The following is a 14,864-nucleotide window of genomic DNA, read 5'->3' on the forward strand; positions in this document are numbered from 1 at the left end:
AACATTAACCATACATTAAGGTTTCAGAAGAAGTTAATGAAATCCTAAATGTATGATTCAACCAATGACCTCAGAAAAAGAAACTAATGAGAAATTAACAGGAAAAGAGATGGTTTTGTAAATGTGAAAATTGAATTCTAAAGAATAATTCATAAATTTCTGTAAGCACGTTCATATGGTACTTTTCCCGATTAGGGACAAAGTTCTAAAAACTACAATTGTTTTTAAGTGTGCATTTAAATAGTTCATAGTTTCCTCTGGGGCTGCTCATCATCTGCATGAAGAATTAACTGGCCTTCCTAAAAGGAAAAGAAGGGCCTTAAAGAAATGAGGGCCAGCTTGATCCTGGCTTCATTGGCCTAATTGAAATGTTTGTCATTCCTGTCAACAGAGTTCACTGCAAGTCCTGAATAAACACGGTTTCCTTTGTGGCATTGTTTCTTTATGTTTAACAAGAATCTGAATTTTAAGAAATAATGCAATGGTCAGGACCTTCCTTGTATATCTGTTAATGCAGATTAAACTGGCAAAGCCCTGCGCTTCCAGTAAATGCTTTACATTGGATGTAAAATAAATAGCAGATACGAAACACGTGCTCATTAGTTCTCGAACTGGAAGCAGGTCTTGGTACTTGGCTGGTTCAAGGAGTGAAGGAACGTGCAGCTAACAACAGGAAGTGAAATACATCTGGTAACTGACCTTCAACCTACGATGTAATATTTAGGTATACCAAGGGTGTCATGATTAATGGCAGGAGCTGGATAAAGTTGATCTAATGGATGGATATTATTATTTAAATGAAGATTGAAAAATATATTGGATATTAATAGACTACTAATTAAATCACATCATATATCACAAATGACCTTGGAATGGCCCTCAGACTGTCATCTGTTCCTTTTGATTGGTTGGTTGTGGTATTTCATAATTATGTCTGGCAAATGACTTACAGTAGTAGAGCAAGTAAGTATGTGTAAACTGAGAAAAACAAGCAACATAGAAGCAGCTTGTTCGTATTATCGTCTTTCTGTCAGATTATTTGTCTTTGGTTGCTAATTTTTCAGTTTATTTTTATCATTATACTGACGTAGGATTAATATATTAAATGTTATTGTTTACTGAGATGCCAGTATCTGAGTATCCCAGAACCAAATGTGCTTGATTTACAAGTTAGGTGGTTTGCTGACATTTTTGTGATTTATAATAAATTGTAAGCTATACTACTGGTATATTCTTGATGTTTTACCCTTGTAAGTACTGCTGTTTGCCTGAAAATTGAATTCTGGTGGATGTAATTAACAAAAAAAAATCAATTACCTAAGTGAATCTTTTTTTTTGTGTTACATAGTAGTTTTTCTAGTTAAATCTACAAGCCACTGGTCATCTACCTTGTAAGCAACAGTACAGAGATTGGCTAATCTCAAAAAAAAATGTTTTGCTGTTTCTATCTATTTCTCTGTCTCTTTCTCTTCTCTGTATTCTCCATCTCTGCAGCAGTGCTTCTAATTCCCTCTGTCACTGAAATTAGGCAGAAGTGATGTTTGCATCCCTGTTTGTTAGTCTGTATCTGTTTGTAAACAATATATTTCAAAAAAATCTAATGGACTGGTTTCAATGGAATTAGGGTGCAGATAGGGTATGGCCCAGTGAAGAACTGATTCAGGTTTGAGAAGATGCGAACCTTGAAATTTACTTTAAAGGATCCGTTAACATTGGATGATTTTAGAATGTTATGGGTTGTTTTGTTTAGAATGTTGCAGCTTGTCTCAGCTGCTGTGGTGGAATTTGTCAGAGCAGAGTTTTCAGAGCAGCTTGTTGGATGTGGATTCGCTTGAAGTCTCCTCAGTGAGATGGAAGCTCTTAATAAAAAATAATTTACTTTTTTCAGCTTTGTAGTTATAGAGCAACAACCAGGCGGGAAAAAGCCTGAAGGAAGAGCTGTGTATTTGTAATGAAGTTGTGTTAACACGGTGTGATAGAGGTATGCTTTCCGTTGTGTGCTCTCTCCACTTATTTATTAAATTAGGTGGCTCAATGGGAAGACCCATTCTGTCCTTTAAAAATTTATAATCCTCTGATCTATTATTTAGAGTTTAAGTAAGCTATGTAAACAATTTCGGAGTTTATTGTGGCTACTGAATCTTTTTAGTAATTAACATATTTTGTATCTTTTTAAAAGCTGCACAGGTTAGATTATTCATTTGATTTTCAAGTTCCCATATTTTCAATCATGTATAATTTCTGTTTTTAAATGAACTGAGAATTCCTACTGCTGAATTAAGTGCACCATCTGATCGGAGGTTCCTTGCATCTATCCACATAAGCTAACGACAATGGTATCCTACATTGATAATGGTGACATTGTGAAAAAAATTTTAAATTATCTACGATTGCCACAGCTATAGGGTTCCTGTCAGTCCTACTTAGTGGTGACATGAATGTTTTGGGATCATTTCAAACAAATATAACTGAGACATCTCACTCTGCTGCATTTGTTCTTGAATCAAGCTTTATTTAAGTGTCTATTTGGAAAGAAGCTACAGTTATTAAACACTGGCAGTTGAGTTCTTCCCAATTGGCATTGAGGACAGATAGCAGCTCACACCTAGATCTGATTCCTGAGGAATATCCAGATGCTGAGACCATGCTTCCACTTGTGAAGGAATCTAGAACCAGGGGCACAGCTTAAAGATAAAGATTTAAGATGGAAATGAGGAGGAATTTCTTTCCTCAGACGATTATTGTTATGCATTTGCTGGTTTGCTCTACATATCTCGTTCATCGGATTTATCTTGGAGAAATGCAAAGATTACACATTCTCAACCTTCAACCGATTTACTTCCAGTACCTTAAAATCTCTCAGCAATTAATGATTTCAACACACACGCTTTTAGCCCAGGTTCCAGATCATTTTGCTTGATGTCAATTACTTCAGTCCCACCTGCAAGTTTAAGCAATTAAGCATAGTGAACATAGATCAGTGAACAGGCTAATACAGTCAAACAAATTCCTCTTTTGTATTTTGTACCCCAGAGTGAAGCGGAGGCTAGGTCACTGAATATTTTCAATGCTAGGTTGAACAGATTTTTGATCTACAGAAAACAGAGGATGGGATGGTGGTGGCAGACGTGGGAAATTGGATTTAAGACCACAATCAGATTGCTGGGATGTTCTTGAAAAAGGCTAGTTGACTGAATGGCCTCCTCCTATTTCTTCTAATTTTCTATTAAATAACAATACAGGGATGTTGAGTTGAGGAGTGGTGTATGATAATAATCTGTAATCTTTGTAATTTAGATCAATTTTGGTAGTTAATTCCATGATGAGATTATTTAGCATGCACTAACAACAATCTTGTCTTAGTCAATTGAAGTGGAAGTGGTAGATGGTGCTATAAACACACATAATTTGCCCTAGTGCTTTGGGACTTTAAAAAATCTGGTTTCCTTGAAAAATAATTTTCTTAAGTTACAGGCAAGACTTCCCACACAACCCACTGTGTGTTTTGCAGCAGTGGAGGTGGTCAGCCATTGGTCTGTGGTGGGATCTTCTGGTCCCACTCCCACTGTTGTGAATGGTTTCCCATTGAATGTACCTCTCATCATTGGGAAACCCACAGTGGGGATGCAGCATTGATGGGACCAAAAGATCCCACTGATGCAAATGTCCAGGAAGTTCTGCCGCAGTTTCTAGTTTTGGTTTGAATACTGTAGACCCTGAGTGTGTGATGGGAGGGACTGTACAGTTTGGAGAAGTGCTTGATACTTTTGGGAAAGAAGGGCAGGCTAGAACATCTCCTTTAGAGACATGGATAAGGGTGAATCTGTAGTTTGTTTATGATCGAAAAAAGTAGACTTAACTGTCTCATTCTGTTTCCTTGTGCTTTAATTTCCCAATACGATGGGGATGTGCTTTCAATTTCTGATGCCATGTTTTACTGCTTTCAGACAGCTCTTTCATTGATCTGTTTAACAATGCTGTGTTGAAATATACAAATAATGAGTTTCAGATGAGCACTGGGCCTATATTTTAAAAACTACAATGCTTTTCAACTTGTTCTTTGTTCTTTCACAAGGCTTTATGATATACAATGAAACTGGGAAAGCAATAAGTGCCAATGTACAACTGCATGAGTTCATCTAGTTTAATTTTATTTCTTATCACTATTGCTGTGAATACCCAAAAATATTGATGCATTCTTTGCCATAATAGATCGTGGCTTGCACAGTTTTTCGATCTGAAGACGTACTCTCCAAAACATAATAACATGTACTACATCAGTAAACATGCTGACTAGCTTGCTGTGTGTTTTATGCAGATGTGTTTCTATTTCTTATTTCTAGTTGGCTGGTTTAAAAAAATTACACTGGAGCATGAGAATTTCAAATTCTACTGTTTCCGAGAAGGGTGAAAATGCAGATATCCAGTGTCTATGAAATGACCTCTGAGAATTCAGTGCAAATGTTCTGGGGCTTTACTTGTGCTTCCTTTGAGTAATCAATTAGTTGCGAAAGGTGTTAGATAAATGCAAGTTATTTTTGTCTTCCAGCTTTAAAATGTGATTGTTTCTCTCTTCTGGCTGCAGGAAACTCTCGGAGGAGACTGATGTGCTCTGTGTGCAATAAAAAGTGTTCTTCAGCTGCAATCCTACAGGAGCATCGAAAGGTCAGGCAGACAAGAGACCCCCTTCCAGTGCTTGCAGCGTGCCATGTTTGTGTTAGATCACTGATGTGGGCTGTTTACTGGGGCTTTAGCTATTGGGTACTGTGATTGGGTGAATTAGCCTCACTGAGTCAACTCCAACTTCAAATTTTGAACATGAGTTGGCCTAGTTAATCTTTTCACTGATGGCTCAATATGAGAGTGATGTAAATTGATATGCTGCCTTTCTTTTTGACTGTATTGCACACACATCATGTCAACTCAACCACAGGTTAGCTAGCTGTGCTTTTCAATCAAGAAACATCAATAAGGAAAAATAAACTCATTGCTATATGTCTTTTGCAAACTGGTGAGCTGATCTATGCAGTGGGAGATCTGTAAAGGTCAAAGCCATTGATCTTGCAGTCTAGGTTTTATTTTGCAGTCCATTCTTGCATTTCGATCACAGTTCAAACATGATTAATTTCTGTGTATTTTTTTTCAACCTTTGAGCATTGTATTGACTGTAGAAATCTTGAGTAGTTTCCTACCTTGAACTGCCTCAACTGCAAGGCACACGGACAAAAAGCAATTGGCAATATTGGCAAAGCAATTGTGAATTAAGATTACAAGCCAATCAGATTTCAAAGTTTCAAATATTTTAAAATTGTAAGATCTAACAATAAAAGGTGAAGTATTGACCATGTGCAATAGACAAAATTGAATGCTGATGTGCACTGGCTCTGCAAGTATAATGTGCTGCTGTAGGTTTTGAAATAGAGATAGTAATAAGCGCATTATGTTGCAAACCATGGCTCTTAATAATGTTGAAGATGAAATGTCTACTTTTATTCAGTTATAATGATTCCTTGTATCACTTACTGTTTTTCCATTTCATGTTAAACATAAAGGATAAGGACAGTGATTCGAGAACACAGCAGCATATCCATGGGAAGCTGTGAAATGTTATGAATTTCAATGGTTTAAACTGAAAATTGAGAGAACAAGTTTTATACAAAAGGGAGAATGAATGATGCTGTATATAAAGCACTGATCAATGTCATGTGATTCTTGTTACTGTATGAACCTATAGGCAATTATTACAGCTTACAGTACAGGATGTCACTTGGTCTACTGTGGATGAAGCTGTCCAATTATCACTCTTCCTTCCCCATACCCAAAGTAATTTTACAATTTTCTCATGAATATCATAATTGATTCTGTTTCCGTATAGAATGGTGGGTTCAAGACTGAAGTGCCTACTTTCACTCCTAATTCCTATATTCCATGACCCTTTCAGGCAGTGCATTTCAAATTGTAATTACTTGCTGTGTAAAAGAAATTTTATTCCTTTCACCTTTGTCTCTTTTGCAAGATCTTAGGCATAATCCTTTGTTTACTGACCCCTTTTGTCAGTGAAAACAGTTTCTTCTTATTTACTGTAAATTGTCAGGACTGAGTTGAGGAGGAACTTCTTCATACAAAGGGAAATGAATGTGGAGTTCCCTGCTCAGTGAGACAGTTGAGGCTACCTCATTGAATGTTTTTAAGGCAAGGATAGATAAATGTTTGAACAGTAAAGGAATTAAGGGTGGTGAGCGGTGGGTAAGTGGAGCTGAGTCTACGAAAAGATCAGCCATGATCTTATTGAATGGCGGAGCAGGCTCGAGGGGCCAGATGGCCTACTCCTGCATCTAGTTCTTACGTTCCTCAAGTATAATATCTACTCTGAGCCATGTGTTGGGTCTTCATGTGACGGAACAGGCTGATTCTAGACCTGCAGACCTTTGGGCACATGGGTTAGGATGTCCCACGAGGTAGTTGAATTCAGAGTGCAGGATTTGTTTCCCCTTTCTTTCCTATCTCTGCTGCTACTCTGCCTCATCATTAAGAACTTGTGGCTCAAAGCGTGATGCAGTTTGATGGACAAATTGTCGCTATTCTGAACAATTGGTGATGAGCTCCTCCCAGTCAGTAATGCTAATGCCCCAGAGAGCTTTAGTGTCTTTAAAGCATTATTTTTGTACTGCCTTAGAATGTAGATCATTTGAGGGTTGAGTAAACAGGATCTGGCAGGAAGATGGTTGTTGGCCACATGGACATAATGGGCTGTCCATCAAAAGCCATTTTGTAGAAACCTGAATGTATGTGCACCTGGCTCCAAGAAGGACTCTGGTCTTCACATTGGATCTAGTGGATGTGGTGAAGGTATTACTGATGAAATTTCTCTACTGCCTCTTTTGTGATACTGATGCACCGTCCAGGTTTCACTGCAGTACAGGAGCATGCTAATGACAATGTTCTATACATTAGCACATTTGCAGACGTCTTTGTTGTCAAACATTCATTGATAGATTGCAAAGACTGCAATCTGGTGCTGGACCTTCTTCCAGAGAAGTAGTTGCTAAGATATGGGAAATGCTGAACACATTTCAGCATTGCCCTTTCAACATATATGGGAGGTGAAGTATTTGGCTGGCCAATTGTGAGTTGACTTAAGTTTTGTTTTGGCAACATTTGAGAACAGGCTGAGTCTCTTAAATTCAGAATTGGAGAGATTGAGAATGGCTGACAGATCTGGTGCAGAATGGGCAAGGACACTGCAGTCATCCACAAATGTAGATTATCTACGGAGATCAACTTTGTTTTTACACAGAGGAAGCATGGTTACAGCATTTTCCATTTAGACATACTGACACCTGAGGGTATTTAATCTTTGAGCTGAATAGTCACTGGTGGTATGGCAGCTATTGAATAGCCTTACTTGACGCCCATCCAAATTTTAAATGCAGCCATTTCTGATTTCCCAGAAACGGTTGCAGTCACGTCATCAATTGCAGGATTGTGATAAAGTTTCCTCTACATCCAAATCTTTGGAGCACAATCCACAGAGCCTTGAGATTTACTGAATCAAATACTTTGGCCAGGTCACTGAATGCAATGAACAGTTCCTGAGATCGTTCTTAACATTGTACTTGTATTTGTCTGGCAAGAAAAACCATGTCAGAGGTTCCTCTGGAGGGCCTAAAGCCACATTGTGCCTCTGGGAGGATTTCTTTAGCACAGAATGAGTCTTGATGGAAGCAAAAGCTTGCCAGATTTGAAGACCTCAGCTAGAATACCATCAGGACCACAGATTTTATTGTTCTCCTTCTATTTGATTATTGTTGCAACTCTCCCATCAAAAGTGGTTCACCCATAAATTCTACCACAGGGCACTGGGGAATTGTCTGTAGGGTAACCACTGTCCCTGTGGTTTCACCATTAAGTTGCTCAGAATTTTCTTTCCAGCATTGACTCTGCATGAGTACCATTTCTGCTCTGAGGAGAGTAATCCAATTTTTCTATCTCTACATGTAGGTAGCGCCCCTCAACCTAGCACCCTGTGACAATATAAAGACTGATACTCCAGTGCTGTACTGAATTTGATGATACTGTCTTTTAGAGGAGACCTCTCAAGAGGGTGAAAAAGATCCCATGTCACCTTTGCTGAGCAGTTGATAGCCAGTGCCTCAGCTTGGGGAGGCACAGTGGTTAGCACTGCTGCCTCACACCACCAGGGATCTGGGTTTGATTCCTGGCTTGGGTCACTGTATGGAATGTGTGGGTCTGTGTGGGTTTCCCCGGGTGCTTTGGTTTCCCCGCACAGTCTGAAAGACGTGCTGGTTAGGTGCATTGGCCATGTTAAGTTCTCCTCGGTGTACTCAAATAGACACCGGAGTGTGGTGACTAGAGGAGTTTCACAGTAACTTCATTGCGGTGTTAATGTAAGCTTTACTTTTGACTAATAAATAAGCTTTATCTTGAAACTTCTAGTGCATATTTAACTCCAATTAACATCACAAAAAACAGATTATCTGCTGTTGATCACGTTTTTGTTTATGGGAGTTGCTATGTGCAAATTGGCTTTCGTGTTCCTACATTGCAGCTGAGATTACACTTCAGAAATATTTCATTGGCTGTAATGTGCTTTTGAATGTTGTGAAAGGCACTACACAATACAAGTCATTGACCTCTTCATTCTAGTAAATCTACTTTCCATGCTTTTCTCAAGGTCCAGGCTTCTTTCTTAAACATATTGCCAGAATTGGAAACAGTGCTCTTGCTAAGACCTAACCAGTGATTCCTGAATGTTTGGAATAACTTTGTTGCTTTTTTATTTGATGCAATAGCTGTAAAGCTAAAACTTTCATATACTGTTTTAACAGTCTTATCTACTTGCCTGGTCACCTTCAAATATTTCTTTATACACTCTTTCTATTTTTATATTCATTAACTCCCAAGTGTCTCTGTTGCTGTATCCCCACAAAGTAGTTCAATATAGTTAATAATGTGCTAATCACTGGTGAATACAAAAATACATATATATTGTAGCTATAAAAATGCCATTGAGCATAGCTTAACATTCTTCCCTCTTAATTTTCAGGCCTCTCAGATTCAAAATTTATCATAACTTAATCCAAAGGACCAGTACAGGCTGACAAAAGGTCATCTGGCCTCAAAATGTCAGCTCTTTTCTCTCCTTACAGATGCTGCCGGACCTGCTGTGATTTTCCAGCATTTTGTTTTTTGGTTTCAGTACAGGCTGGCTTTGGCCTTCATGTTTTTGTGTGAGATTTTCCTGATCAACATTCAGTTAGATGTTTAAAAACTTAGCCTTGTATCTCTTTTCCCCATAGCCTCTAGTGAAGGCTTCAAGGATGACCATCATTTTATAGTAAAAATAATTCACTTGTTGCTTGTGCGGTATGATGGGGCATAGGACAATTTTGTGTTTGATATAAAACCAAGCAGTGTGATTTAAGGGTGGGGTTGGGGTGGTGGAGGTGGAAATAGGTGGTCTTTAATGATCACATGGATGAGGTGTCATCAGGGTTGCGAACAAACTGATTAATCAGCCGGGGAGAGGGATGGACTTTAGTCTCCTGCAAAAGAGAAGGCTGAAGGATTTGCAACTTACTTGTAAATGCCATTTTGGCCAGCATCAAAGATGCCAGTCTTTAGCTGATTCAATTCACTGTACGTAATATCAAGAAATGGCTGAAGGTGCTGACTGCTCAGTAGTATTGAAGACTTGAGGTCCAAAAATAGCTGTGCCCTGGACAAACTGTTCCAGAGGTTGGAAATGGCACATCAATTAGCAAGGGTGGTGGGGTCAAGGCTTGGTTTTTGAGGAGATGGGTGATGATACTGGGAGATTTGAAGGAAAGCGGAACAATAGCTGAAGAGAGAGAACCATTTACAATATGGCAACATAGGGGCCCGAGTGGGAATATTTGATAATCAGCAGTTTAGTGAGAATTTGATCTATGGAACAGGAATTGGGTCTCGAGAGCGAGGTAAGCTCGCAAAGGGCATGTGTGATGCGAGAAACTAGAGAAAGCTGAGAGTTCAGGACTTTGGCTAAGAGAAGCATTTAAGGAAGCTTGACCTGATGCGCCAGCAGTAGGAAGGGAAGAGGCAGAAAACTGAAGTAAAAAAAGATGCTGGGGAAACTCAGCAGGTCTGGCAGCATCTGTGGAGAGAGGAACAGAGTTAATGTTTTGAGCTCTATATGAAGAGCCTCCACAAAAGAGTCATATCAGACTTGAAACATTAATGCTTTCTCTCTCCGACGCTGCCAGATCTACTGAGTTTCTCCAACACTTTGTTTTTATTTGTGCCCGAAAGGGGGCCATATGTAGTTTTGAGCTCTTGCCACTGTGTGTCACTGCAAAGCACTTGGTTTTCAGCTGGCAGCCATGTTAGTGTAGGTAAGTGAACCAGGTGCAGTCCCAGGTAAAGGGCCTCTCATTAAAATTGGTGAACTTTGTGAGCTTAGCTTTACCAATTAGAAATATAATCAAAAATTTGAAACTTACTAGTGCAGCCACCTTTTCTCTATTAAGTTCCAAGTTGGGGGTGTTTGTGTCATGCAGGTTATGAGGTATTTGACATTAAAAACTGCTATCACAATACCAATCTGTAAGTATATCTGATATCATCAGTGTAGTGGTTTTGTGTAGCGGTTAGGGTGACCATAAATGTTTTAAATGAAGCAGATGGCCTTTGTACTGAATTTTATATATATATATATTCATATATAATATGGTAGTCCGTCATTAAAAAAAAGTATAATTAACAGTGTAACGTTTTCATTATACCTTGTTGTTGAGAAACTGCCAGATTTTGAAAAATCAGTGCCTAATTAAAATCACAGAAATATTTTTCTAAAGCTAAATGTTCTAGCAATGTACTTTAGAAAGTCAGTCTGGAGTATGCAGGATTTGAAGCAAGTTGATTTGAAAACTATTTCTGAAATCGCAGAGTTTTAAGTCAGCAAATGTACAACAATCCACAACTTTTACAAGCTGATTTGAGATTGGGATTGTCGCTAAACCAGTTCAAAAAGCAATAGAGAACTTGAAATTACATCAAAAAGGACTGAATATCTTCTAATAAATGTCAGTTTTATAATAATTGTTGGTATGCTAGTGATCTGAAGTAATTTAGTGGATGAATGAACTGATGGATCCGCATGAAGGACCTGTGTGTGCAAATGGAATATTCTAGATATTTGTAATCCACTTCAAACGATACCAGACAGTCCTTCAAATCTAACCTTCTGCATTCACCATGGGATTGAAGTGATACTGATATTAAAGTTTATTTATTCATTAGTCACAAGTATGCTTACATTAACACTGCAGTGAAGTTACCGTGAAAATCCTTTAGTCACCACACTCCGGCGCCTGTTCGGGTACACTGAGGGAGAATTTAGCATGGCCGATTCACCTAACCCGCACATCTTTGGACTGTGGGCGGAAACTGGAGCACCCGGAGAAAACCCACACAGACAAGAGGAGAATGTGCAAACTCCACACAGGCAGTGACCGAAGCTTGGAATCAAACCCAAGTCCCTGACACTGTGAGACAGCAGTGCTAACCAATGGCAACCGTGCTGCCCTCATATTCATTATGTAGAGGACCTTTATTAATTATTCATTATTAAATGCTGGTAATCGATAGTATAAATTGATATTGCATGGTGTATTCCATATTCTGTGCTACAGAAAGACTTGTACACAATAATGGTTATTGCTGTTTAAATTGGCACTGAACCTGGCTGAACCCTTTGGAGTTTTACACTGAGTGAACCAATACCTGGGATGTTTAAGTAATTAAGTTCCAGTTGCACTCAAGCCAGTCAGTTCAAGATTGGTGAAATATCCTTTCCAGCTACTCATTGTTTGAAGACAGAATACTGAATTAAACTGGAACAAGTACATGGCAAGATGTATCATAGCAAATTAATCAGTTAACTGGGAGATGCAGTAATCCCTGCAAATGACATGTTAATTCTGAACAGTCTGAATTACTGCCTCAGAAGTGAGCTATTTAATATCATACAAACATTTTTTATTTTCTGATTGTTAAACAACAAAGGCAAGAACAGTAAAGATAATAATGATCTTGGGGTTGAAAGGAGATGACGTCATGTATTATAATAGAGCACTGTAGCATTAACAAGTTTTGTTCCAAGTGTAAATGGGTTAGTACTTTGGGAAGTGTATGGATATGTGGTAATATAGCTTATTATTTCATTGATTTGTGATAATATTGCACTGATTTATTTTGTTGACTGGTAAGTAGGTTTCTGGTAGAGTTGGCTTCTTTCATGTTGACTGGAGCGAGCAATGTTAGTATTGAGCAATGAAACATTTCCATTTTAGCCATCTACATTTTAGCCACACAATGAATTCCCACATCAGATGTGGTATGGTTACATGCTGAATAAAATTCCCTTTGATCTGCCCAGAATTAAGCTTTATTCTTTTTTGCTATTTTTAACGCTTGTTATTTGCTGGGGAAAATTAACAATTGAAGTTTTTTTGCACAGTGGGTTCATACACTAAGAACTGGTTAGACTCTCTAAATGCATTTCTCATAGGACCATGAGAGCCAGCAAGGAGAGGAGATATTCATCCCATTGGTTTGAATTACATTTGAATCTGGGTTACAGAGCTGATACAATACACTGCATGATTTCCTACTGTTTCATAGATGGTGACAACCATGGAGTGGTATCTAAGCAATTTTTGCTATTCAGCAAATAATTAGGGAAAACATAATAAACACAAATTTCTGTGGATGCTGGAATCTGAAACTAAAACAGAAAATGTTGGAAAATGTCAGCCGGTCTGACAGCATCTATCATCCATCTGACCATCCAAGAGTCATCCAGCCTCAAAACGTTGGCTCTATTCTCTCTCCACAGATACTGTCAAGGCTGCTATGATATTTCCAGCATTTTCTGTCAGAGAATCAACATTTTCATACTAACAGCTTTTAAATTGTGCGCTAAAAGAAACCCGATGGATGATAGTGTGAGTTGACTAAACTATTCACTTCCTAAGGATAAAGGTCAAATTTACTTGGTGGAGCTTCACAGATAATTGGGGTGAACAAGAGCTCATTAGCATTGAGCAAAGAAATTTTAAGGTTCCACCCTGTAAAACCTGCTTTGAAAAGAGCAGTTGTTGCCTCAACATTTCAGGCACTGTGCCCACTGTCGGGAAGAATGAGTGGAACAGGTGAAATAAGTAGTTATATAGTGCAGGATGGCAATATGCGCATGATGATATTGCTGATTGTTCAGACTATTGTATTTGGATGACACCACATATCTGACAGTGAGAGTGGGCTTCTGATAGACATGATGTATTGGTATGTCACTGTGAGACTTGATGAAAATATCAAGAATTGTAATGAAAAGTTGTCCTATTGCCGCTGTAAAAATTATATTGGAATGTTGATTGTTAAGAGGATATAGAAAACTATGAACTTCTTTTCCATTATGTCACCCTGTAACAAAAATGTCAATAGATCAAAGTTCGAAGACTAGCTGATTGAAGTGCTGCTTGCACAGGTAATTCCATAAAGATGTTAGTGACAACTGGTGATGATGAATACCCCATAGCACCGTTATTTGGTTGAAATAAGAACTTCAACATCAGAATGATGTTGAGTTTAGGTACATGACTAGAAGATTGAAAATTTAATCAGGTGACAATGTAATTCTGTTGGACAAGGAGTTGTCATCTTTCAAATGTTATTTGATAAGATAAGCTTCTCTGATGGGTTTGTGGTGGGAGAAAGCAGGAAGAAGATTATGGGGTGGCATTGAATTTTCCTTTTTTAAGGATTGTTATGACCAGGTGAGAAGGAGTGAACTTGCACCTCTCTACTCGACCTCCTTGGTTGGCCAAACAAAAATTTGTTTCTTTTTTTATGAAGATATTTATTTTCCGAATCAGCATGCGTTTAACGGTTTAAGTTGTGAGCAAAAAGGAGCCAACCAAACCAGGTTTCTTGAGTCAGAGAGAAAATTTATTAACCACTAAACCCAAGAAAAATGATAAAAATGCAATGTCAAGCTTTCTGCACTCATGCAGTCAGACTGACACACAGACACGTGCTCACATGCATACTGACACTCAGCATAAAAGAATATAGGATTAAGTGTTCTTTGGCTGTCCTTGAGGTATAGAATTTAAATGTGATTTAGGTTAGCTGATTTCTTTGATGCAGTCAGATGTAGAAGATGTTGCAATGATTACAGGATCTCAGCTTGCTGGTAGGTTCTTGATAGAGTTGGCTTCTTAAACCCAGCGACACTCCTATTCCAAAACTCAGAGAGTGGGAGAGTGAGCAGGCATCAGTCTGTTTCCACTGCTAAAGCTTTCTTGACACCACCTGTGTCACCTGCAAATGGTGTAATGGTCGGGCAGTTTTGCCTTGAAATACTTCACCCATTAAACATTTACAGGAGATAATTTTGTGGGGCTGTGGCATCCATTTTTTCAATGTCATGTATTTTTAATGTCCCTTCCTTAGAGTTTTGATGGATTTTGGGGTTAAAGGAAATGTCTCACCCTTCACACTCCCTTGACAATTTATTTGTTTCTCATCTTCACCTTGGAATGAGGTTTTGCATTTTTAAGCAGTTTGTTCTCTCTGAGTTTAAATTGCAAATACCCAGTCAGCTGAAAATTTAAAAAAAACTTGTGGGCAGATTTACCGTGCAAACTGCCACATGTTTTGTGGTGGCAGGAGGTGCCTGCCATTGGCTAGTGGCAGGATCTTCTAGCCCCGCCATTGTCAACATAGTTTCCCATTGAACGCGCCCCTCTCTGCTAGGAAACCCATAGCAGGAGTACGCCATAGGCAGGACCCAAAGATCT

General features: G+C 38.6%; 1 protein-coding gene across 3 annotated transcripts in view; it reads left to right on the forward strand.

Moving 5' to 3' along the window:
• The window catches only part of prdm5 (PR domain containing 5), a 274,967-nt gene that overhangs the window by 67,552 nt on the left and 192,551 nt on the right, over positions 1-14,864 (forward strand). For all 3 annotated transcript variants that reach the window (XM_080199169.1, XM_080199189.1, XM_080199178.1), the window contains exon 8: positions 4,586-4,665. In XM_080199169.1, the coding sequence (XP_080055295.1) occupies positions 4,586-4,665 (80 nt within the window). The remainder of the gene's footprint in view (positions 1-4,585; positions 4,666-14,864) is intronic.

Source organism: Carcharhinus amblyrhynchos, chromosome 1 (genome assembly GCF_965287045.1).
Source record: "Carcharhinus amblyrhynchos chromosome 1, sCarAmb.v2.hapA, whole genome shotgun sequence".
In the NCBI taxonomy this organism is placed as follows: Eukaryota; Metazoa; Chordata; class Chondrichthyes; order Carcharhiniformes; family Carcharhinidae; genus Carcharhinus; species Carcharhinus amblyrhynchos.